The sequence below is a fragment of the Salvelinus namaycush genome, chromosome 3, assembly GCF_016432855.1.
Source record: "Salvelinus namaycush isolate Seneca chromosome 3, SaNama_1.0, whole genome shotgun sequence".
Lineage (NCBI taxonomy): Eukaryota > Metazoa > Chordata > Actinopteri > Salmoniformes > Salmonidae > Salvelinus > Salvelinus namaycush.
The window spans coordinates 29,537,557-29,565,245 of NC_052309.1; the positions used below are offsets into that span (position 1 = coordinate 29,537,557).

General features: G+C 40.0%; 1 protein-coding gene across 2 annotated transcripts in view; it reads right to left on the bottom strand.

Moving 5' to 3' along the window:
* The window catches only part of uvrag (UV radiation resistance associated gene), a 144,566-nt gene extending 119,606 nt beyond the window's left edge, over positions 1 to 24,960 (bottom strand). The window contains exons 1-6 of one of the 2 annotated variants that reach the window (XM_038990151.1): positions 24,610 to 24,960; positions 18,557 to 18,674; positions 17,917 to 17,951; positions 8,014 to 8,175; positions 7,793 to 7,867; positions 7,593 to 7,678 (exon numbers count right to left, since the gene is read on the bottom strand). In XM_038990151.1, coding sequence (XP_038846079.1) covers positions 7,593 to 7,678; positions 7,793 to 7,867; positions 8,014 to 8,175; positions 17,917 to 17,951; positions 18,557 to 18,674; positions 24,610 to 24,711 — 578 coding nt within the window. In that variant the 5' untranslated portion in view covers positions 24,712 to 24,960. Of the gene's footprint in view, positions 1 to 7,592; positions 7,700 to 7,792; positions 7,868 to 8,013; positions 8,176 to 17,916; positions 17,952 to 18,556; positions 18,675 to 24,609 lie in introns of both variants that reach the window. The other variant, XM_038990150.1, reaches the window with a different exon arrangement.
* Positions 24,961 to 27,689: the final 2,729 nt, after the last annotated feature.

Here is a 27,689-nt window from a genome sequence, read left to right on the forward strand (position 1 = left end):
CACCCGTATAGCACTACATAAAAGCTCAGATGCATGATACATACAGTACCAGTCGAAGATTTGGGCACACCTACTCATTCAGGGATTCTTTATTTATACTATTTTCTACATTGTAGAATAATAGTGAAGACCTCAAAACTATGAAATAACACATATGGAATCATGTAGTAAACAAAAAAAGTGTTACCCAAATCAAAATACATTTTAGATTATTCGAAGTAGCCACACTTTGCCTTGATGACAACTTTGTACACTCTTGGCATTATCTCAACCAGGTTCACCTGGAATGCTTTTCCAACAGTCTTGAAGGAGTTCCACATATGCTGAGCACTTGTTGGTTGCTTTTCCTTCACTGCGGTCCAACTCTCATCCCTGACCATCTCAATTGGGTTGAGGTCAGGTGATTGTGGAGGCCAGGTCATCTGATGCAGCACTCCCATTACTCTCCTTCTTGGTCAAATAGCCCTCACACAGCCTGGAGGTGTGTTGGGTCATTGTCCTGTTGAAAAATAAATGATAGTCCCACTAAGCGCAAACCAGATGGGATGGCATATTGCTGCAGAATGCTGTGGTAGCCATGCTGGTTAATTTTGGCTTGAATTCTAAATAAAATCACTGACAGTGTCACCAGCAAAGCACCACAACACCATCACACCTCCATGCTTCATGGTGGGAACTACACATGCAGAGATCACCCGTTCACCTACTCTGCATCTCACAAAGACACAGCGTTTGGAACCAAAAAATAAATTTAAAAAAATCGCACATTTGGACTCAACAGGCCAAAGGACAGATTTCCACTGGTCTGATGTGCATTGCTTGTGTTTCTTAGCCCAAGCAAGTCTCTTCTTATTATTGGTGTACTTTAGTAGTGGTTTCTTTTCAGCAATTCGACCATGAAGGCCTGATTCACGCGGTCTCCTCTGAACAGTTGATGTTGATATGTGTCTATTACTTGGAACTCTGAAGAATTTATTTGGGCTGTAATTTCTGAGGCTGGTAATTCTAATGAACTTATCCGCTGCAGCAGGGGTAACTCTAGGTCTTCCTTTCATCATAGGGCTTGAAGGTTTTTGCGACTGCACTGTTCTGGATTGACTGACCTTCATGTCTTAAAGTAATGATGGACTGTCAGTTATCACAACAACTGATTGGCTTAAACGCATTAAGAAAGAAAGAAATTCCACAAATGAACAAGGCACACCTGTTAATTGAAATGCATTCCAGGTGACTACCTCATGAAACTGGTTGAGAGGATGCCAAGAGTGTGAAAAGCTGTCATCAAGGTAAATGGTGGCTACTTTGAAGAATCTCAAATATAAAATATATTTTGATTTGTTTAAAACTTTTTTGGTTACTACATGATTCCATGTGTGTTATTTCATAGTTGAGATGTCTTCACTAAAAAGTAAAAAATAAATAAAAACCCTGGAACAAGTATGTGTCCAAACTTTTGACTGATACTGTACATATTAACAGCTATGTACACACATCTATCTATGCACCTGAACTAACGAAATCCTGTGGCATCTCTCCAGTCCAGACATCACAGTGAGAACTCAGAACACGAGAGTTTAGAGAAATGAACATACTCAAAACTACCCAGAAGTGTCTATGCAATCCCATGCTATGGAGGTGGGGTTTTGGTCTACATACATACATACATACATACATACTACTTCTATAGGGGTGTATCTGATGAATCACTGTTAAAAGGCTCTCTAGGCCCTAAACAGTGAGCACATCGCGGCCTGAAGCCAAGACACAACCCAGAGCCTGTCCAGGTCTACCCTAGAGAGAAAGAGAGGGGAGCAGAGAGAGACACCTAGGCCATGTTAGAGTCAACGAGCCACATCACATCAGCGTCTATCAGCCTGGCTACAGGCCTGCAGAAAAGCCTCAGGCTCAGGAAGGAGATGAGAGGGAGGGGTACAATGGAGTTGCTTTAAATTCCTCAGAGCCCCACCGGGATGGAGAGATGGAGAGAGCAGGGGAAGGAGTTTAGGTATGTAGGACTCAACAGCACTGAGCAGAGCCCATAAAGCAATAGGATTCAACCCTCTCAAATCTGTAGGGACACCATTTTCTCTTAAATAACAAAAAAAAGCCTGTGCACAAATTCTGAGTGAGTGATATTAAAAAAGAATGTATGGTGTGTGTTGTTGGCCCAGCATTGATGTGAAACTTTGGTATGTGTAGATCACTCACGCACCCTGGAGGCCATTTTCTATTCCCAAGTCAGGTGAAGACACAAAACAGTAATCGGCCAGAGGAAGCCCCTAGGGCTCGAGGAATCTTCACCCTGACACTGTACAGCTCACCTCAAGCTGGGGCCAGGAGTGATGCATAACATAAAGAAATGCATATATCTTATTCTTGAATCCTCTGACTCAAGAAAAAGAGTAAAAACTTGAGGAAGAGGACGGATACTCCACTAACGAATGTAGCCTAACTATAGGAACTTGTCATAAACAGTCCAAAACATTGTGCCCCTTACAGTGTAGTGCAAAAGTGTAATTAAATGTAGCTTGATCCAACTTCTAATTAACTGTGGTGTTCACCAAGGCAAGCCCTACTCAAACCCTGTAAGTAGTGTTAACATTACCCCACATTCAAATATAGAACAGAGCTGTGTTTTTGCAACATAGAGAAAACAGCAATTGGAACCATGCCTCCCTAGTCCTTACTAAACTGCCTGGTGTTTTCCCAACTCAGAAAGTGATAGTTTGGCACCCCCTTGTGGAATGAATGAGTAAAAATGGCCACTAATCTCCAATATTAAAACCCAATAATTCGAATGGAATTATCCATCTGTTACTTTATTATGATGACAAGGTTCCTTTATTTAACTAACTTGATTATAGCTTTCAATACTCATGTCCTTTTAAAGACAGGAATTTTGGCAGCTCTCAGTGACTTGGGAGCAAAAACAGACTATAATAATAAAGGTGTTTGAGGCAGTTTCCTGGTGCCATTTTATGGACAATGTGGGGAATATATATAATGACAGAAAGTCTGAGGAATGTTGAGAGTGACAATTAGATAAAACAGCAAAGCTGGTTGCAAGTCATCTCCACAAGTCATACTTCGCCACCATGGCCTATTTATTGCCTTACATCTCTTATCCTACCTCATTTGCACATGCTGTATATAGATTTTTCTACTGTATTATTGATTGTATGTTTGTTTATTCCATGTGTAACTCTGTGTTGTTGTGTGTCTCGAACTGCTTTGCTTTATCTTGGCCAGGTCGCAGTTGCAAATGAGAACTTGTTCTCAACTAGCCTACCTGGTTAAATAAAGGTGAAATACAAAAAAATACAAAAAAAATCTGCAATTGAAAGGGAGTGTTGTGCTAGTTACTGAGAGAAGAATGTCGATGAGTAGGTAATGAGTGGGGTCAGACAGTGTTGAGGATATTTTCTGTTTTGTATCCTCTTGCTTCCATAAGTGTATTTTGCAATTAAAATCCTTTCAGTTAGCTAAAGGAAGTTGTGCCCCTGGCCTGTAGACAGGCAGAGTATGCTCTTGGTAGGGCAGTCAAACAGCGTACTTGCCAAGAGGCTAGCGTATGGAGCGATTTCAGTGCCAACAGAAATTGCATTTGAATTTCATAATTTTGAATTAGGATATTGAATTTGAATGTAATATTTTGGAATGTTTAATGCACAAATTGAATCATTGAACTCATAAATTGAACTTGTATTTCATGATTTGAAACTGAATTGAATTAGTATTGCATTCAGTTTCAAAATGTAAAAGTAAAATGTAATATTTAAAAGGTAAATATTGCATTAATTGTCTGTGTATCAAGTTAACAAACCATTATTAAGTTAATCAAAGTTTAATATATCCATAATAGCTCATAGCCAAAACAGTTCAAATGCTAGAGCCAAATTCATTGGAAGAAAATAAATTCAATTAAATTCTTGCGTATGACACTACAAGCTTGGCACACATGTATTTGGGAAGTTTCTCCCATTCTTCTATGCAGATCCTCTCAAGTCCGAGCTCTGGCTGGGCCACTCAAGAACATTCAGAGACTTGTCCTGAAGCCACTCCTGCATTGTCTTGGCAGTGTGCTTAGGGTCGTTGTCCTGTTGAAAGGTGAACCCTTCGACCCAGTCTGAGGACCTGAGCGCTCTGGAGCAGGTTTTCATCAAGGATCTCTCTGTACTTTGCTCCATTCATCTTTGCCTCGATTCTGACTAGTCTCCCAATCCCTGCCACTGAAAAACATCCCCAAAATATGATGCTGCCACCACCATGCTTCACAGTAGGGATGGTGCCAGTTTTCCTCCAGATGTGATGCTTGTCATTGAGGCCAAAGAGTTCAACCTTGGTTTCATCAGACCAGAGAATATTGTTTCTCATGGTCTGAAAGTCTTTAGGTGCCTTTTGGAAAACTCCAAGCAGGCTGTCATGTGCCTTTTACTGAGGAGTGGCTTCCGTCTGGCCACTCTACCATAAAGGCCTGATTGGTGGAGTGCTGGTTGTCCTTCTGGAAGGTTCTCCCATCTCCACAGAGGAACTCTGAAGCTCTGTCAGAGTGACCATCGGGTTCTTGGTCACCTCTCTGACCATGGCCATTCTCCGCCAATTACTCAGTTTGGCAGGGCGGCCAGCTCTACGAAGAGTCTTGGTGGTTCCAAACTTCTTCCATTTAAGAATGATGGAGACCACTGTGTTCTTGGGGACCTTCAATGCTGGAGAAATGTTTTGGTACCCTTCCCAGAAACTGTCCCTCGACACAATCCTGTCTTGGAGCTCTATAGACAATTCCTTAGACCTCGTGGCTTGGTTTTTGCTCTGACATGCACTGTCAACTGTAGGACCTTATATAGAATTTACCACAGGTGGACCTAAATCAAGTTGTAGAAACATCTCAAGGATGATGAATGTAAACAGGATGCACCTTAGCTCAATTTAGAAACTCATAGCAAAGGGTCTGAATACCTACAGTTGAAGTCGGAAGTTTACATACACTTAGGTAGGAGTCATTAAAACTCGTTTTTCAACCACTCCGCAAAATTCTTGTAGTTTTGGCAAGTCTGTTAGGACATCTACTTTGTGCATGACACAAGTAATTTTTCCAACAATTGTTTACAGACAGATTATTTCACTTATAATTCACTATATCACAATTCCAGTGGGTCAGAAGTTTACATACACTAAATTGACTGTGCCTTTAAACAGCTTGGAAAATTCCAGAAAATTATGTCATGTCTTTAGAAGCTTCTGATAGGCTAATTGACATCATTTGAGTCAATTGGAGGTGTACCTGTGGATGTATTTCCAGGCCTACCTTCAAACTCAGTGCCTCTTTGCTTGACATCATGGGAAAATCAAAAGAAATCAGCCAAGACCTCAGAAAAAAAATTGTAGACCTCCACAAGTCTGGTTCATCCTTGGGAGCAATTTCCAAACGCCTGAAAGCACCACGTTCATCTGTACAAACAATAGTACGCAAGTATAAACACCATGGGACCACGCAGCCATCATACCGCTCAGGAAGGAGACACGTTCTGTCTCCTAGAGATGAACGTACTTTGGTGCGAAAAGTGCAAATCAATCCCAGACCAACAGCCAAGGACCTTGTGAAGATGCTGGAGGTAACAGGTACAAAAGTATCTATATCCACAGTAAAACGAGTCCTATATCGACATAACCTGAAAGGCCGCTCAGTAAGGAAGAAGCCACTGCTCCAAAACCGCCATAAAAAAGCCAGACTACGGTTTGCAACTGCACATGGGGACAAAGATCGTACTTTTTGGAGAAATGTCCTCTGGTCTGATGAAACCACAATAGGACTGTTTGGCCATAATGACCATCGTTATGTTTGTAGGAAAAAGGGGGAGGCTTGCAAGCCGAATGACACCATCCCAACCGTGAAGCACGGGGGTGGCAGCACCATGTTGTGGGGGTGCTTTTCCTGCAGGAGGGACTGGTGCACTTCACAAAATAGATGGCATCATGAGGATGGAAAATTATGTGGATATATTGACGCAACATCTCAAGACATCAGTCAGGAAGTTAAAGCTTGGTCGCAAATGTGTCTTCCAAACGGACAATGATCCCAAGGATACTTCCACAGTTGTGGAAAGATGGCTTAAGGACAACAAAGTCAAGGTATTGGAGTGGCCATCACAAAGCCCTGACCTCAATCCCATATAAAATTTTTGGGCAGAACTGAAAAAGCATGTGCGAGCAAGGAGGCCTACAAACCTGATTCAGGTACACCAGCTCTGTCAGGAGGAATGGGCCAAAATTCACCCAATTTATTGTGGGAAGCTTGTGGATGGCTTCCCGAAACGTTTGATTTAAGTTAAACAATTTAAAGGCAATACTCCCAAATACTAATTGAGTGTATGTAAACTTCTGACCCACTGGGAATTTGATGAAAGAAATAAAAGCTGAAATAAACCATTCTCTCTACTATTATTCTGACATTTCACATTCTTAAAATAAAGTGGTGGTCCTAACTGACCTAAAACAGGGAATTTTTTTGTTGAATTTTTTTAAAAACTGAGTTTAAATGTATGTAAACTTCCGACTTCAACTGTATGTAAATAAGGTCTGTTTTTTTATTTCTAATAAATTTTCAAACATTTCTAAAAACCTGTTTTTGCTTTGTTATTATGGAGTATTGTGTGTAGATTGCTGAGGGATTCATTTCATCCATTTTAGAATAAGGCTGTAAAGTGACAAAATGTGGAAAAAGTCAAGGGGTCTGAATACTTTCCGAAGGCACTGCATTCACCTGTATTTACCCCCCAAAAATGACATGCTAATTAGCTGCTAATGTGGCTATCATAAAGAACTACAAATGCAATGATCTGGACGATAATTATCTTTACCTCAATTCGGCATTATCTCTGGATTAACTATCAAATGTTAGTTAAATGCAATAATGAACATATTGTCTAAATTTCTTAAATTGACAATTCTGTGAACTGTCTTGTGCAAGTTTTCAATTGACACAACACCTGTTAGCTAGAGATGACATACAGGAGCTTGCAAGGATTTGTAGTTTTGCATGTCTACTTTTATGCTAATTTGCATTTTCAAATCTGAGAGTAAATACAGATTAATATTTTGATAGCTTTTTTTAACAGATTTACATGGTTATCAAAATGTCAAGCCAGGGTAAGCCTACATTAAACACAGCCCTTATTTTAAGTGTTTATAAAATCCCTTATGGAAAAAAATAATTATGGAAAAACAATTGGAACGATTTCCTTACTTGACCGCTAGGTTTTATGGGTATTATGACATCTCCACTCTGGGGCTCTATGCTAATTGAATATATTAATTAATTAATTTAAAACTGAATGCAAAATTTATTAAATTTAGTTTCAAATCATGAAATACAATTTATTAATTAAATGATTCAATTTGTGCGTTACAAACAAAATAATATGAAATTTAAATTCAATATCATAACACCAATTCAAAATTATGGAATTCAAATACAATTTCTGTTGGCACTGAAATTTCTCCATACTAGCTGGACACATTGTCCTATGGGAGATGCTGTTAAGTGTCCAGCGTCTTGTGTGTGAGAGTGTTTTGGTGGGTGTGGTCTGTTTCACCTCAGCAGAGAGAAGACACTGTAGGAGTTCCTCACTGAACTCTGGTCCACAAGGAGTAAACTGTTCTTCTTCCTTTCAGAGTGGTCCTGAAACAGGCACATTTCAACCTTACAATAACAAAACCAAACATAGAAAAACAAATTATAGAATGTCTATGGTCTATATTAGGAACATAATTCCTGGATCAAAGTCAGCAGTACCTTATGATCAAAGTCACTTGCATAGTAGCCATCATTCAATCCAAATATGATTTCATTTGGATTCCTGGAGCGGATCTGTGGAGGAACAAAGCAGTGGCATTTAGTATGTCTGTATTAAAACAAGATAAAGGCTGTTATTGTCTAGATGACTGCATGGATGCTAGTCAGCATACATCCCAAAGTAGCCTACATTTTATGAGCGTGCGTGTTTACACACTGACCTGCTGCCCTGTGTATCTGAGCCCATCCAGGTTGACCTTCCACTCTATGAGGAGTGTGAACTGTTCCTCCCAACCGCCCCAGATCCTCACCACGAAGCAGGACACAGATGTGTCAAGGAGGTCCGGCAGCATGCCAAAGTCCAGGCTCCGCCATGTTGGATTCTGACAGACAGACCAAGACAAGGGATTATGCAGCTGAATGAATGATCCCACTGGGATGGAACATTTTGATCAGTTCAAGTAATATTGCATATGAAAACAACCAAGTGTTAATTTGTTCCAAGTGTTTAATTTGTTCAAATGACAAATCCTAATGTGTGTCAGTAGTATGTGTGAAAGTGACTCGAGCACACAAAAGGGTGCTGAACCAGGATGTTCATTTAACTGTTGTCCCACTTACAAAAGTCTGGACAAATATTTACAAATCCAACATCAATATCCCAAGGCGATTTGTCATCATAAAGGCTTGGCTTCTCCAACAAAACACCATATCACCTAGGGTTTCAGACGGAACTCTAGGTTGCTCTAACCTAGAGCCGGCGATATATCGAATTAATTCAAATGTATGTTTTAGCACGACATTCCAAATGCCTGTATAGCAAAAATCAGTTGTTTTTTTTTTAATTTTCATGAGAGTGGTCTTTTTGGTCGTCTCCTTCGCTCCTTCTGTGCACCTTTCCATTTCTCTCTCACAGACACTCCCCCCAAGCCCCTTCCCCTGCCACTCACAAAGATGAGAGATCACTTCTTCCTCTCTGACAAGCGGTTTCAATTCACTATTTGCATTTGAGGTTTGGTACAACAGAAATCATTCACATGGACACCAAAACACATTGAGACATTATTTTACTGTAATAGAGAAGTTAAAGGTTAACTCCTCAAAATGCACGTAGAACAGACACTAATAAAAATGGTAGTATCAATGAACATTGGTTCTGGAAAATGAATGTTCCGTTTGTTGCACATGTTATTGTGGGACCATGTACCGCTAGCAGCATTTTAGCCAAATACTGTTACACTAGCCGTCTAGTCTGTTTTATAAATATGCAATAAGCATAAAACACAATTCTATAAGGAATTGGCAACTCGTTCTCATTCTGAGAAACAAGGTAGGCCACTTGATTTCAACATCTTAAAGTAGAGAGGCTAGCATTATGCTCAAACAGTTGGAGATGGACAGAAAGGTGTGATCATAACAATTCAACTGTTCTACCAACCTTGTTAGCTAGCAAATAAATCCATGTTGGCTAAACATGAAATTTAAAAGACCAGCTGGCTACTCACTAGCACATGAGCTTGTGCTTCAGAGATTGTTCAGGAGACCGGTGTTAGCAAGTCTCACAAATAATGCCTGCTACAAGGTAGACATTATCAGTGAATGTGCATTACGCATGGTTCTCATTAAATGTGTAACAAAAATGGCATTTTCATAGACAGACTTGAAATCCAGATCATTGAAAAAAAGCAGGTTAAACTATTTTGATAAAACAATGACATTATTTGTGGGTCTTATGGTTGTGGAAAGCTTATATTTAGCCTAGGTATAATTTCACAAGGCCTGAATTCACTCGGTTATTGTTGACTGTTAGAAATGCAGTGTATTTGACTTTTAAATTGTACAACAAAGCTTATTTAAAGAAAACATAGGTAAAACTTTACTTGACACCATAACCATGTCATAACCTGTCATAATATAGTGATAATGCACGAAAAGCTGGTGTTTGGAGGATATATTGGCATGGGTGTTGTTGGTCGAGGGCCGGTGTTAACCGTGCCAATATATCCTCCAAACACCGGTTGAGGGCTTTATCACGTTTATACAACCGGTTACCAACATATTCAACTAATGAAAAATCTAAATTAGTTTGATGAATTTATTCAAACTATTTCATCCTTCCACAATATATAGTTCCAAAACAAATCTAGGGTTGCTAGCCAAGGGGGCTGGTCGTTTCGGTTGCGAGACGCGACCCAGTCATTCAGTATTTTTGTTCTGTATCTATGGACGCAACCCAGTCGTTCGTTCTAAATGTTCCATTGCCATATTGGCTGACAACATTCTTATCCCTTTGCTTGCTAGCTAGCCAACTACGAATAACTTAGTCACGTGAAACAGTGCAGAAAGAATAACAACAGTAGCTGCATTTGTTTAAGCTGGTTTCCAGTGCCATTTATTTGGATAGATCCATAACAATGAGCTATCATTAATGAGGCACGATTTCACCTGGCACAGAAAATGTGCTCTCTCGTCAGGACACTTTTGTTCACAGGAGCTAGCAAACACAATCACTGCAAACTAGCTACACTTCGTTTTGTTTGACCTTTTATTAATGTACATTTCTTTGTATATATCCATTAAAATGCCAGCTGATTCATGTATTCGACTGATTGATTAACGCTGCCTGCCACTCTCTCTCATCCCGACTCCTATACGTTCCTTACTATGGGACAGCTGGAGATCGAATTTGAATATTGAAACAATGTTGCAAATGTCGAAGATACAGACATTAAGATTTATACAAATCTCCACTGTTGAAAACTAAATGTTAGTCCAAAAGAAAATGTGAGATAATGTCTAGATGTGTTTTATAGTGGAGATCAAGTTTATAACTTCCCTGCCTGGGCTGGTTGTGATACTGCCTGGAATCGAACCAGGGTGTCTGTAGTGATGCCTCAAGCACTGAGATGCAGTGACTTAGTCCGCCATGCCACTCGTTGAAACTAGAGGTCGACCGATTAATCGGAATGGCCGATTAATTAGGGCCGATTTCAAGATTTCATAACAATCGGAAATCGGTATTTTTGGGCGCCGATTTGTCTATTCTTTTTTTTATATACACCTTTATTTAACTAGGCAAGTCAGTTAAGAACACATTCTTATTTTCAATGACGGCCTAGGAACGGTTAACTGCCTTGTTCAGGGGCAGAACGACAGATTTTCACCTTGTCAGCTCGGGGGATCCAATCTTACAACCTTACAGTTAACTAGTCCAACGCAATAACGACCTGCCTCTCTCTCGTTGCACTCCACAAGGAGACTGCCTGTTACGCGAATGCAGTAAGCCAAGGTAAGTTGCTAGCTAGCATTAAACTTATCTTATAAAAAACAATCAATCATAACCACTAGTTAACTACACATGGTTGATGATATTACTAGATATTATCTAGCGTGCCCTGCGTTGCATATAATCTGACTGAGCATACAAGCATACAAGTATCTAAGTATCTGACTGAGCGGTGGTAGGCAGAAGCAGGCGCGTAAGCATTCATTCAAACAGCACTTTCGTGCGTTTTGCCAGCAGCTCTTCGTTGTGCTTCAAGCATTGCGCTGTTTATGACTTCAAGCCTATCAACTCCCGAGATGAGGCTGGTGTAACCGAAGTAAAAGGCTAGCTAGTTAGCGCGCGCTAATAGCGTTTCAAACGTCACTCGCTCTGAGCCTGTGGTTGTTTCCCTTGCTCTGCATGGGTAACGCTGCTTCGATGGTGGCTGTTGTCGTTGTGTTGCTGGTTCGAGCCCAGGGAGGAGCGAGGAGAGGGACGGAAGCTATACTGTTACACTTGCAATACTAAAGTGCCTATAAGAACATCCAATAGTCAAAGGTTAATGAAATACAAATGGTATAGAGAAATAGTCCTATAATAACTACAACCTAAAACTTCTTACCTGGGAATATTGAAGACTCATGTTAAAAGGAACAGCCAGCTTTCATATGTTCTCATGTTCTGAGCAAAGAACTTAAACGTTAGCTTTCTTACATGGCACATATTGCACTTTTACTTTCTTCTCCAACACTTTGTTTTTGCATTATTTAAACCAAATTGAACATGTTTCATTATTTATTTGAGTCCAAATTGATTTTATTGATGTATTATATTAAGTTTAAATAAGTGTTCATTCAGTATTGTTGTAATTGTCATTATTACAAATACATTTTTTATTTTTTATTAATCGGCCGATTAAATCGGTATCGGCTTTTTTGGTCCTCCAATAATCGGTATCGGCGTTGAAAAATCATAATCGGTCGACCTCTAGTTGAATCGAATCAGTATTCAGGATTAAACCCACCCGTTGTATAATATGGTCATAACACTGTCATGACATATATTTAGACCTGTTGTGACATATTGCGCTATTCTATGGCTGGTTATTATGACACCTAAATAAAAGTGTCAAAACACACAAAACCACACAAGGCAAACCATTCCATTACACCATAGCCTACTTGTCAACAGTATGTTTATTATATAATATTTTCTGAAATTGACCATATGAAATTATAATTGTGCACACATTGATGTCAGACATGCACCTACTCCAGTGTTCTGTTGCTGATGACTGGGATGAATGCAGGAGCAGATTTCAGGAGAAGGACAAGACACCCTCTTTTTGACTGATGACTGACATAAAGAGCATGTATGTGATCGGCCTATCTGGCTTATATAATTATGATGGTCATAATGCTTCTTGACTGTGTCATAAAGTGCATTTTCTAAGTCCAAGTAAAGTGACACAGGAGGGTCATAATGCTTCATGACAGTGTCAAAAAGTGTATTTTATACAAGTTATTTTTAAAAATGACTAAAGAATTCGTTACAACAAAGGATTTAACTCTCAAATTGTATTATTTATTCAAATTAGTTTTTTCCCTGCCAAGAAGTTTCCTTTCGTTTGAAAGTTTGTTTCTGCAGCAAGGTCTTTACCTCCACCTCTGGATGCAGCAGATGCATTACTTTCTCTGAAAATAAAGAAAATAAATCAGAATAGAGTATGCTACAATTCAGTGACACTGCTAAAGAAAGCTGAAAACGAATTATACCAAATATATTATAGCCAATAGCAAACACTTTCACACATTCTCAAATACATTACAATCACGTTCTCAATGTTTTCATAACATAGCTAACTAGCTCTCAACTATTCATGTAGCTAGCTAGTTAGCTACCATCTAGTTAGGGATTGTTAGCTAACGTTAGCTGCCCTATCACTGAATATGGTGGTGGTGTGCAAAACTACAGTAAATAAACCCATGCATTGTTGAGGTAACGGTTCATATGATTCACTCTATATACAATGCTAATTGTACTAACGAATAATAGAAGAGGCCTGTTTATTAACTAACAAAAAAACATGGACAGCTAACACTGAGATAGCTAATGTCAACGGTTAGCATGCAACAGTTAGATTCACATTGCGTAAAAAGTAACCTAAAATACATATTATTAGCATGGTTCATATGTACTCATGTAAATACACTTAATACTTGACATTGTTTGTAAAAAAATATATAAACTTTTTTTTTTTTTTTTTTTTAAGTATGAGCCAAAACGTTTATAATGACAATGTATTTAATCTGAGACGTCTCATTGACTTGGCTAGCTACATAACGTTAAAAATTAAGCTAGTTTAGCCTGGCTATGATCATATGAAAGGGAACATATTTCGTTTTTCACTCAGTCAAAAAATTAAACTACAGTTGTGGCCAAAAGTTGAGAATGACATAAATATTAATTTTCACAAAGTCTGCTGCCTCATATTGTATGATGGCAATTTGCATATACTCCAGAATGTTATGAAGAGTGATCAGATGAATTGCAATTAATTGCAAAGTCCCTCTTTGCCATGCAAATGAACTGAATCCCAAAAAAACATTTACACTGCATTTCAGCCCTGCCACAAAAGGACCAGCTGACATCATGCCAGTGATTCTCTCGTTAACACAGGTGTGAGTGTTGACGAGGACAAGGCTGGAGATCACTCTGTCATGCTGATTGAGTTTGAATAACAGACTGGAAGCTTCAAAAGGTGGGTGGTGCTTGGAATCATTGTTCTTCCTCTGTCAACCATGGTTACCTACAAGGAAACATGTGCCGTCATCATTGCTTTGCACAAAAAGGGCTTCACAGGCAAAGATATTGCTGCCAGTAAGATTGCACCTAAATCAACCATTTATCGGATCATCAAGAACTTCAAGGAGAGCAGTTCAATTGTTGTGAAGAAGGCTTCAGGGCGCCCAAGAAAGTCCAGCAAGCGCCAGAACGTCTCCTAAAGTTGATTCAGCTGCGGGATCGGGGCACCAACAGTACAGCGCTTGCTCAGGAATGGCAGCAGGCAGGTGTGAGTGCATCTGCACACACAGTGAGGCGAAGACTTTTGGAGGATGGCCTGGTGTCAAGACGGGCAGCAAAGAAGCCACTTCTTTAAAGGAAAAACATCAGGGACATCAGGGACAGATATTCTGCAAAAGGTACAGGGATTGGACCGCTGAGGACTGGGGTAAAGTTATTTTCTCTGATGAATCCCCTTTCCGATTGTTTGGGGCATCCGGGAAAAAGCTTGTCCAGAGAAGACAAGGTGAGCGCTACCATCAGTCCTGTGTCATGCCAACAGTAAAGCATCCTGAGACCATTCATGTGTGAGGTTGCTTCTCAGCCAAGGGAGTGGGCTCACTCACAATTTTGCCTAAGAACACAGCCATGAATAAAGAATGGTACCAACACATCCTCCGAGAGCAACTTCTCCCAACCATCCAGGAACAGTTTGGTGACGAACAATGCCTTTTCCAGCATGATGGAGCACCTTGCCATAAGGCAAAAGTGATAACTAAGTGGCTTGGGGAACAAAACATCGATATTTTGGGTCCATGGCCAGGAAACTCCCCAGACCTTAATCCCATTGAGAACTTGTGGTCAATCCTCAAGAAGCGAGTGGACAAACAAAAACCCACAAATTCTGACAAACTCCAAGCATTGATTATGCAAGAATGGGCTGCCATCAGTCAGGATGTGGCCCAGAAGTTAATTGACAGCATGCCAGGGCGGATTGCAGAGGTCTTGAAAAAGAATGGTCGACACTGCAAATATTGACTCTTTGCATCAACTTCATGTAATTGTCAATAAAAGCCTTTGACACTTATGAAATGCTTGTAATTATACTTCAGTATTCCATAGTAACATCTGACAAAAATATCTAAAGACACTGAAGCAGCAAACTTCGTGGAAATTAAAATTTGTGTCATTCTCAAAACTTTTGGCCACGACTGTACACATCAAAATGTAGATAAACATGTTGTCATCTTTAGATTTCTGAAAGGAAACCATACTTATAAATGTTACAAACCTGAAAACAGTGTGAATAAGGATACATGGACAAATGACATTTTTTCACTGGGCTTCTTTTCCTGTTTCTTTTCTTCCAACGTATGAGGTGCACGCCTGCAGCTAACTGGTCAAATGTCTCCCCCTAGTGGTAGCACTAAATATACATGTATATTAAAGCAAACCAATGGAGGACAATAATAATGTTGTGAACAAACTTTGATTCCAAAATATGGACATTTATATAGACCATCACAGGAAATCTTGTTATTGTAAGGCTAATAAGGGTGTTTTGTCCTGCTCCTGCATTCATCCAAGTCATCAGCGACAGAGCTATGCATGTATGACATCAATGTGTGTACAATTGCAATGGTAATAAAAACTTTCTAATTTAGGAAATGTTACATTAGTAGAATGGAATGGTTTGCCTTGTGTGGTAGGATTTGTGGGCTTTGGCACTCTTATATAGATGTCATAACCACCCATAAATAACTATCGTGGTAGGTTTTGTGGATTTTGGCCCGCTTATGTAGATGCCATAACCAGCCATAAAAAAACGCAATATAGAGTACATCACAATAGGTCTAAATATTCAGCATGACAGTGTTATGACCATATTATGATAGGTTATGACATTGATATATATTATGAATTGCCCATAGGTTTAAAAAATATATATTTTTAGGCCATATCCCCCAGCCCTACTCCAACACAGCAGCCAAATCTGTTTCCAACATTGATGTCACCGTAAAGACATCACATGCCACATTTTGCCTGCTGTGAAAGACCCTGGACTCCTATATCCATCTAGCAGCGGTGCCCCGACCCGCTAAATCATTGCTGCCACTCCAATGAATATGATCACGATCGATCGATAGATATACACACACACTTTCTACTTACCAAGAGTCAGATGAACTCATGGATACCATTTTTATGTCTCTGTGTGCAGCTTGAAGAAAATTGCTAACTAGCGTTAGCGCAATTGCTAGCTTTTCCCATAGACTTCCAGTCATTGGCTAACACTAGTTAGCAATGACTTGCGAAATTACCTTCAACTTCCTTCAAACTGCACACAGACATAAAAATGGTATCCATTAGTTAATCTGACTCTGGGAAAGTAGAAAAAAGGCTTGATTGCCAAAATCTCGCACTATCCCTATAAGATCTGAGTGACAAGTTACAACACATATTTGTAGCAAACAGAGCAAGCAGTGGCGCAAACTGCCACCGTTTGATCCTCATCCTCGCCCTACAGTGGGGGGCAGAAAGGAGCAGGCTCCTTTGACAGACTAGAGAAGACAACGGGGAAACAGACAAAAACACTAGAGAACAAATAAAGGTCATGGAGGAATGCTGACGTTTTCAATACAAAGGCAGATTTCAGATCTCTGCCAGACACAATCCTGAGCTTAATCTGCAGTACATTTCAGACTAGGGCCATGGAAAGTAAAGGAAAGGTAGGCTGGGAAAAGAGCTTAGGCCAGCTCATGATTCTACATTTGGCATGTTAGCAATGGTGTGCTGCTCTACTTGGCTGCATTCATCACAGACTCCATGCAGAGAAGGGAGCGCGTAGCAGCTGCTAATCCACGTAGGGTGTAGGACCAAATCTAACAACTGTCAGTGAGGACAATCGTTTCCCTGCAAACGAGGAAAATAAAAATATGAAACTTCCGACTGAATCCAAGGACGTTGTGTTGATAGAGCCATAGCTGAGAAGGCAATATCTGATTTTACTGAATGGCGTCTTGCAGAACACAATGACAGACATGCTATGAACACGTTTAGAGAGAAAGAGAGCGAGAAATAGTACAATGAAAGCTTGTGCATACTTTATCCATACAGTATGTTGATGATGTAAGCCTGTTTGTTTCCCCTTGACTCATACAGTGTGTTGCTGCAAGGCTGCTTTCCACCTTCCTGTCTGTTGTTTATATGACTGGGGTACAACATGAAGAAAGAGATTAGTGCATGCCAAGAACAGAGACGTTGTCTGTTTTCTGTTGTTCTTGGCCTTATTGCACATACGCAACTGTCAATAAGAGACCATACAGTACAGTAAACCCCTGTGCTTTGCCCTCTGTGAAGCTATGGAGACAAGGAGATGGGAGCTTGCTGACACTGTGTGTATCAGTGATGACTCCCATTTAAAGCAGTCAGATTCAGGGTCACAACACCATCCTGGTGTGGCCAACCTGTGCAATGTCGATACATCCAATTCTGAATTCAACCGAACAAGTGCTTTTTTTGGTCGAGTTACTTTAGGTAATATTAGGTGTTCTTTCAGCAACTGTTTTGACAGATGAGAGGAAGTGAAAGGTAGGCTACTTGACTTGATTGTGTTAGAAACAAACACCAAGGCAGCTGACCTGAGTCCATGTATTGGCTGGCAGACACTAGTCCTCCGTAATGGGGAAATGGAGGAAGCATGCCCTCTTTCCACACAGCAGCACTGGAGAAAGTGCCCACTGTTCACTCTCACATGTACACACACACAAACACGTTGTGGGCGTGGCGGAGTGCGTAAACCTGGACAGGGGTAGTGATAAGCCTATAGGCTGGCCGTGCTGTCACTCGTTTCTATTCTTGTGCCCTCTGAATGGAACTAAGCATATAACCGGTAGTGTGCTTCCACAGATGTGAGCAGACAAATCATACAACAAAATCCACACAAAATGGATTGCTATGACATTCCATAGCTGGTGCTATAGTCATTTTGTGTGAGGCCAGGCAGCCTTCTTTGGCAAATTAATGTAGAATCTGTCCAACACATGTTTGTTCTTTTGAAAAAAATGACACTCACCAATGAATCTCGGATGACTTCACTCTTGTAAAAGTCTGCAAGGGAAGGCAAAAAAACAGGTTAAATTCACTTTAAAGCTTTCTCAAACAGACATTGAATAAACACACACACACAAAAGCTTAAACTACACTTGTGAAGATTCAACACCTGTCAGGATTACCTGACAACAGCAAGCCACGGCCCTGAGGTTTTGGCTCAATCTGGGCCATTTTTGTATATTAACTTAAAATGAAATGATTTTCCCTTAAACCAAAAGTGAAAGACCTCATTTACTGGAGCATCAGCGTCCCCTAACAAACCAAGCCCTTGTGCATTTAACTACACTTTGTAATGGGACTCTGACATTTCTTCCACTTGTGAGAGTAGCCTAATGCAGTGCACATTGGTGCTGAACATTTAGTCCTAAGTGGGCTCTGGCACTAAGGGCTGAATCGTAATTAAGATGTCTGCATCTTTCCATGACTTTTGCGTAAATCCTGCATTGTTGTCAAGTTATGTGCACAGATCTCAAGTTAAGATTCAGGCCTAGACATGTTTGTAGTGTGGACTGCCTGGGCTCAGTAGTGTGAAAGGGGTATTAGTGCAGTGGCCCGGGAACACTGTGATACCGAGACAGCTGAAACAGGGTTACTGTACTGACCTCTGGATATCCAGTCCTCTAAGCAGAGATGAAGGGTAAAATATGTGTCCAACAGTGGAGAGCCATTCTTGTTGACGATGTTGCGGGCTGCGATGCTTCTGAGATGACGTAACCGCCTCTGTTAGGGAGAGAGAGGCAGATGGTGAGATAATCGGGGAAAAAAGATGAGAAATAGAAGCAGGAGCAGAGACAGGGAGCAGGAGACAGCATTTAGCCTAATGAACTACCCACAACCAGAGGTAGCCTAAGTCTAAATTACGTACAATGCAGCTTGTACTTGTCTGGGTCAGCTTCAATGCCTTTTACAATTGTATTATCGATTTCAAGAGTTTCATCCTGTTACACAATCCAAATCGATGCAGATCGACTTACAAGACTGTTACCCAATGAGCTAGTCTAATTCACACAGGAGTAAACAATGCAGTCAACCAGAAGTCACAATTTCAGATAGCAAAGTCATTAGGCTCAAGTACATCCTCATGTTAAAAATAAACTGTCCTTTTAGAATATAGTAGCTCGGTTGGAGAGAACTTGGCGTATCTGGTAGGGCCGGGATGATACCAGTATCGCAATATTTTTTTCATGGCAAAAATGAAAACACGAAGCAGACAAACTCTTTGGTCCTTTAAAAACATGCTGTATTTGTAACATATTGTGTGCTATAGCTTGAGAAAGAAAACAAGTGACAAGATGACAACAATTGACATTAGGGTAGTTTTCCTAAAGAAGTTAAAGCCGCTTCCTGTTTTGTTTCCTTGCCACGACACTAACGAGTATTGCGATACTGTTATCTTCCAGACCCTAGTATCTGGTTAGTCACACGTCATCTACTATCAACATTTGTCCAAAAAGAATACAATTTGCAGACAAGCGTTTCATTTGAAAGCAGAGTTCATTCATGTGTTGACTTAACTGTGTTTCCCTCACAAAAGCTCTGCATACAGGACCGCCACAGTTTCATCAACTACAGTCCAAGCCAGCATGCCAATGACACACAAAAAGCATTTGTACAGTACGTCTCAGAGTAGAAACCCCATGATTCCTCAGCTCTATAAAATTTGTTCCACACCACCGACAGAACATAACCATGGTTGGACATCAGTCAGAAGTCCACCTTTCAAATAAATTGAGAAGTAGCCTAAAATAAAAGGAACCTGCTTGAAGAGAAAGGCTCAGTTATAGCCAATCAAAAAAAAAGAGTAGACTAACTGAAGAAGACTTTATTTTACAGAGGACTGCATTTATAAAAAATAATGGCTCCAAAGAAAAAGCCTCAAAATTGATGGGGGGGGGGGTAAGTCAAGAGAATGACAATGGGACATTACATGAGACCTGTGAAAAGAGGGGCCATTGAATGAGGTCACCCCTCAGGGGCAGCAGTGTCAGAGCAGCAGTAGGACTATCTATGTCAACGGCAGGCCAAGTCCCTCACCTGATCTGCATTCTTGAAACTCCAGCAGCCCACACTGAGCTTCCACCACCACAGGCATTAGGGATAAATCTAAGTCATGGGATTCCCTATAAGATTAAGGTTGCTCGGAAACAAAAACCCAGCTTGTTCAGCAACCCCCCCCCCCACAGAAAAGGTCAGCTGAATTTTCTCCGGTCCAACTCATCCCAAACCATCTCAATTGGGTTGAGGTCAGGTGATTGTGGAGGCCAGGTCATCTGATGCAGCACACCATCACAGCCTGGAGGTGTGTTTTGGGTCATTGGGGGTGACAGGTAGCCTAGTGGTTAGAGCGTTGGACTAGTAACTGGAAGGTTGCAAGATCGAATCCCCGAGCTGACAAGGTAAAAAAAATCTGTCATTCTGCCCCTGAACAAGGAAGTTGTTCTTACGCCATTATTGAAAATAAGAATTTGTTCTTAACTGACTTGCCTAGTTAAATAAATAAATAAATTATAATTGTCCTGTTAAAAAACAAATGAAAGTCCCACCAGCTCAGTACCAGTACCGCTTTTTCATTATTTGTTATTTATATTTCACTTTGTTACTTATCGATTTTTACTTATTGTTGGTTAAGGGCTTGTAAGTAAGCATTTCACTGTAAGGTCTACTGTACACCTATTGTATTCGGGGCATGTGACAAATCAAATTTGATTTAACTAAGCGCAAACCAGATGGGATGGCGTATCGCTGCAGAATGTGGTGGTAGCCATACTGGTTAAGCGTGCCTTGAATTCTAAATAAATCACCGACAGTGTCACCAGCAAAGCATGCTTCACTGTTGGAATCACACATGCGGAGATCATCCGTTCACCTACTCTGCTTCTCACAAGGACACGGCGGTTGAAACCAAAAATCTCAAATTTGGACTCATCAGACCAAAGGACATCTTTCCACCGGTCTTATTTCCATTGCTCATGTTTCTTGGCCCAAGCAAGTATCTTCCTTTTATTGGTGTACTTTAGTAGTAGTTTTGTTGCAGCAATTCAACCATGAAGGCCTGATTCATGCGGTCTCCTCTGAACAGTTGATGTTGAGATGTGTCTGTTTCTTGAACTCTGAAGCATTTATTTGGGCTGCAATTTCTGAGGCTGGTAACTCTAATGAACTTATCCTCTGCAGCAGTGGTAACTCAGGGTCTTCCTTTCCTGTGGCGGTCCTCAGGAGAGCCAGTTTCATCATAGCGCTTGATGGTTTTTGCGACTGCACTTGAAGAAACCTACAAAGTTTTGAAATGTTCTGCTTTGACTGGCCTTCATGTCTTAAAGTAATGATGGACTGTCGTTTCTCTTTGCTTATTTGAGCTGTTCTTGCCATAATATGGACATGGTCTTTTAACAAATAGGGCTATCTTCTGTATACCACTCCTACCTTGTCACAACACAACTGATTGCTCAAACACATTAAGGAAAAAAATTCCACAAATTAACTTTTAACAAGGCACACCTGTTAATTGAAATGCATTCCCGGTGACTACCTCATGAAGCTGGTTGAGAGAATGCCAAGAGTGTGCAAAGCTGTCATCAAGGCAGCTACTTTGAAGAATCTCAAATATAAAATATATTTAATAAGTTTAACACTTTTTTGGTTACAATATGATTCCATGTGTTATTTCATAGTTTTTTTTGTATTTTAATTTTTTAATTTTACCCCCTTTTCTCCCCAATTTCGTGGTATCCAATTGTTAGTAATTACTATCTTGTCTCATCGCTACAACTCGGGAGAGACGAAGGTCCTAAGCCATGCGTCCTCCGAAACACAACCCAACCAAGCCGCACTGCTTCTTAACACAGCGTGCCTCCAACCCGGAAGCCAGCCACACCAATGTGTCGGAGGAAACACCGTGCACCTGGCTACCTTGGTTAGCACGCACTGCGCCCGGCCCGCCACAGGAGTCGCTGGTGCGCGATGAGACAAGGATATCCCTACCGGCCAAACCCGGACGACGCTAGGCCAATTGTGCTTCGTCCCACGGACCTCCCGGTCGCGGCCGGCTGCGACAGAGCCTGGGCGCGAACCCAGAGTCTCTGGTGGCACAGCTAGCGCTGCGATGCAGTGCCCTAGACCACTGCACCACCCGGGAGGCCCTTTATTTCATAGTTTTGATGTCTTCACTATTATTCTACAATGTAGAAAATAGTAAAATAAATAAAGAAAAACCCTTGAATGAGTACGTGTGTCCGAACTTTTGACTTATATTGTATATTTTTCTATAAACACAAGCACCACACCCAATACAACATGCCCACACCTGTACATGAACACACAGCAGCCTCCCCTTTCAATACACATATAAATGTACATGTGAAATTCAAACACAATTATGTCTGTTGGGAAAAGTCACACTCCTCAAGATGGTCAATGTAAAGTTTCCAGATTTGATCAACCATGTCCTTTCTTTTGCATAAATTTCATAAAACACACCCTAAAGAAATGTAACTACATAGTTCAGTCCTCCAGTTCGTTATTGATGGTGAGTATGATGCTTTCCAATTGATAGCTCTAAAAAAAAATTGCAGCAATTATACCTAGGTTAAAAGAAACTCTGATATTGTTCATCAATATTTACATTTCCCAACAGACATAAATCGTGGCGATAGACAGAAATTCCTAAACACAATAATATGATATCACAGACATTATCCCAAAATGGTGTCAGTTTGTCACAGGACCACAGCATATGTAATAGGGTTCCTTTTCTCCAACATTTCTGGGAGCATAACATGCATCCTGGCATGAGTGTAGTAAATCCAACGGATTATCTTGAATTGCAATAATTTACATCTAAGGTTGTAGGAGAAAATAAGAACATTTTTACATATCTGTGACCAATAGTCTCATACATTTTCTTAGAGATCTGTTTCCCATTTTTCCTTTATAAAAGTTCTGTACTATTAGGTAGAAATTCAATCAAAGCTAGAAGCTTTAGATTCATCCAGATTCTATTGAAGCGATTGAATAAGATTTCTGAGTTATAAAAATTTAAAGAAATTGGTTTTGGATAACCCACATTTTTCTTGTAATTAATTGAATGACAGTAGAGAGCCATTATAATACATATGCTAAAAATGAATGATGCCACTTTGGAACCAGGACTTAACGGTGTTGTTATTGTCCAGCTTCATAAGGTAAGTGTAAAACATTCAATTTGACTCTTAAAGGCTTTCCATTCCAAATAAAGTTGGAGAGTAGGTAATTTATTCTTAAAGAAGTTGAATGGAATTGAAACTGGTAAAACTTGGAATAAATACATCAACCATGGTAATATATTAATTTGGATTATGTTGACCCTCCTAACATAGAAATAAGTAAAGTTTTCCATCTTTGAACATTGGATTCAATCTTATCTAGTAAAGGAGAGTAGTTGATCATATAGGCCTCCACCAAATTGCATGCTATCAATACAACCAGGTATATCATATGCTTCTTTGTCCTTTTCCACTGAAATCTACTTTCCAAGCTTGAAAAGTCATAACCAAAATAATGCTGGCTATTATTCTAATGAGCTCTACCCCCAAACAAGACCAAATTTGGTTGGTCCGGACCACATCTGTACAAATCATAGACCAAATCACAGTACAGCACAGTACAGCACAGTACAATATAGTAGAGTACAATACAACAGAGTATAGTTCAGAACAATAGAGTACATTATACTGTACTCTACACTACTGCTCTATACTGTGCTGTACTGTCCAAACTTATGAAACAGAAGTCAAATTTCAACTACTTTTCAACGTCCATGGCTGTCCGGTGTCGGTCTGTGCACATTAGGTGAGAGGGCTGGTTAACAGTGATTCTCTAACAAGGCCTACTTTCCGCAGTCACTTTTGAATCTTGTGAAACTTTAACAAGCCTGCAATGATAAGAGATTCACAAGCCATATTCTCCTCATATTCTGAATTAATGATTCCCAGCACAGCTAGCTACCTCCCAACAATACTGCTCAGTGTTCAGGCAGACCTGTGCTGTGACACCTGTCAAGTCATTCATAAAGACAGTTTCTTCCCAAAGTAGCAATGTAGGATGTTTTTTAAAAATATGATAATAAGCAGGAAGTAATGTATATCTCAGCAGCCAGTAAAGGCAAATTCAATCATTCCAGATTTGAAAACATGCACCTTAAAAGACTATATGCAATTTAGAAATTATTTGCACTGACTACCAACACATTCAACCCTTACACACACACGTTTGGGGTCACTTAGAAATGATTGTCTTTGAAAGAAAAGCCCCTCCATAACAAGGCATTTGATTGGTTTGACGTGTTGCGAGGCATCACTGATTTGCACCGACTTCCAACCCCTCTTTAGTTGATTTCTGCCATGGAACTTCCCCAGGCTTCCAGTAGTGTTTGCGACAAGGCTAGGGCTAACTAAGCTGGCTAGCTAGCTTGCAAACTAAATATCTAACAATGATATCTAACATTTGCACAGGTATCTAACTAGCTATTATAGACAACGTATAACTGTCTCGCTACCCAAGAGAGCTGTAATAGGCCTGCTGTATTCATCTTGCAGTTTTGACATGTGACACACAGCATTATTACAGAATGAGAGTCAATCAAAAAACATTCCACCGAGCTGAGGGTCCATGTCCTTACCTGCTGAGATGTGAGTTCTACGTGCAAGCCTCGAGAAGATGAGGCTCCAGAGTTGACAGAGGAGGCGGGTACAGGGTGATCCCGACCGGTGATGGAGTTCATTCTCCTAACGGCACCAAAGGCGTTCGTACCAAACAACCCCGGGTCATGTAAATCTAGATTCACCTTCTACGCCAGAAATGTATGTATCAGTGCAGTAATCCGCTTAATAAGAAAACAAAGCACTTTTGTAGCCGTCAGTTAGCAAGCAAGCTAGCTAGCTACGTGACATAAACAAAGTAGGACTTGCTCAGGAAGCTATCATCCGTCTGTCAAAGAGCACTCTACGCGGAGTCGAGACAACGCGGATGTTTCCGGTTTTCAACCTAACTTCCGTTTCTACTGAAAAAACTAATATGGGGACTCGTCACTAGTTAGCACAAACACAAAGTCATAAACCCCGCCTATTCATACAATGTATATTTATTTTTTAAATGTTACATTTATTTAACTGTGCAAGTCAGTTAAGAACAAATTCTTATTTACAATTACGGTTATTTACAATTACGGCCTACCCCGGCCAAACCCTGACGACGCTGGGCCAATTGTGCGCCGCCCTATGGGACTCCCAATCACGGCCGGATTTGATACAGCCTGGATTCGAAACAGGGACTGTAATGACGCCTCTTGCACTGAGATGCAGTGCCTTAGGCCGCTCTTCTCTACTTTTGGTGGCCTTAACTTCATGTTGTTGTGCAATTATAATATTGACAAAATTCCAGTGAAACTTTCTGCTTTTCATCGGCAGGTTTTCTTGTCATGGTCCTTAATTTATAAACACAATTTTTCTCCACACAGATATTATATATGGAATAATCGGGATATATTGTATAAAAATACTTTGTTTTTAGAATATTGGTTCCGAAATAATATCCTATTGGTGAGCCAACTGGTAAATGCAGAGGGTCTTTTACTCAGTTATAAGGAATTATTATCTCTTTGCAAGGTTGCTCTGTTATTCAGGAACGTGTCAAGACCTGACCCTCAGAGCCTACCTTCTATTGACCCTGTTGACTCATCAGTAGGAAAGATTTGTTTCTCTTTTGGCCCATTCAACAACAGAGCAATACGAACCTTGTTTCAGCAGGATGTTGTATCTATACCTTATGTCATGCCTTATTGGAATGGATTTATTGATAATATCTGTTGGAAAAAAAGTTTGGATGTTGCCACACACATACCTACTTGTTAACAAAATTAAGGAGGTTTCCTTTAAAATGATTCATAAATATTATCCTGCCAACCACTATATGAAGAAGTTTAAGGAAAACATCAACTCAAATTGCTCCTTTTGTAATGACCACCCAGAAACAGTGTTGCATCTTTTTTGGCATTGTATACATGTAAGAAAACTGTGGCAAGACATCAGTAGATTTATAATTGAACACATTTATGAAGATTTTACACTATTGTGGAGAGATGTACTGCTTGGATTCTTTACATACGATAAAAATAAGCTGAAACATTTTTATGTAATTAATTTCATTATTCTTTTGGCCAAATTGCATATACACAAATGTAAATTTACTAACAAAAAAACACATTTTCTTACCCTACAAAAAGAAATTGAACTGTATTTTAAGACTATTAAATACTCTACTAACAAAAAAGCTGTTAGAATTGTAAGTGTATGTATGTCCCTTAAGGTCCTTGTGTAATTGTAATGTGATATTGTACCCCCTAGCTCGATTGTCCATTATATATAATCTATATATACTTGTGTTCCCTTATGTACTTTCTGTATTGATTTGTTGTTAATCAAAATAAAATAAAAAAATAAATAAACAAGGCCGCTGCACCACTCGGGAGCCCGATTTATCTTCTTACATTTTTATTTTTAACCTAACCACACAACCAATCGTATGCCTAACCTTAAATCAACACCAAAAAGTCACCTTTTGTTTTCTTGCATTTTTACGATATAGACTATTTGCATCTTTACGACAAACGCCAGATTTGACCTTTCACAGCAGGTTAGGAGTATTAATGTAGCAGGTTAGGATAATTAGATTAAAGTTAGGAGAAGGGTTAGGGTTAGCTAAAATTCCCCCAAAATAAAAAATAATTTCACAAAATCGTTAATTTGACAAAATCTTTATGTATACTCTTAAAATGTGATTTAAAACCGAACCTTAACTCTAACCTTATCCACACTGCTAACCGTGTGCCTAACCTTAAATTAGGACCAAAAGGCTATTTTGTTTTCATAAATTTTTACAACGTGGACAATTTTGACTTTGTGGCTGTGCTATCTTGTGGAAAGACTTCCTCCAAATATGAGGAAGTGAATGTTTCTGCATGTATTTATCTATCGCGTGACCTGATGGTGACAATTCACTCAAGTACGGTAGTGGAGAGTAATTGGTGAGGACTGTTTTTTGTGTGTCCTAGGCATTTGATTTCCTAATTGGCTAATTAACTGAATGGTGATAGAACATTTAATTTATCAACTTTGTCAACTTTGTCAACTGAAGTTAAGAACATCAATCAAGCCAAATCAATACATACTTGGCCTATGTGTCCATACATCAAATGTACAAGGAACAAAAATATAAACACAACATGTAAAGTGTAGGTCCCATGTTTCATGAGTTGAAATAAAAGATCCCAGACATGTTACATATATACAAAAAGTTAATTTCTAACCAATTTTGTGCACAATATTAATTACATCCCTGTTTGTGAGCATTTTTATTTTGCTAAGATAATCCATACACTTGACAGGTATGGCATATCAAAAAGCTGATTAAACGGCATGATCATTACACCTTGTGCTGGGGACAACAAAAGACCACTCTAAAATGTGCAGTTTTGTCCCAGCAGGCGGCCGCCCAGTGGCACCCTCCCCCACAGCAACTGAAGTTCAGCAGGTCGCTTCCCCATCGGATTCCATCACGACCACCATCATTGTTGGCAGCTCGATGGTGAGATTTTGTCCTGCCTACGATCTGTTGACCGACCAAGGTCCACTGTCACCCAGGAGCCCGTGTCCATGACATCAACTCCCTCCTGCTCATGGTTCTGGCCAACTAATCCAATAT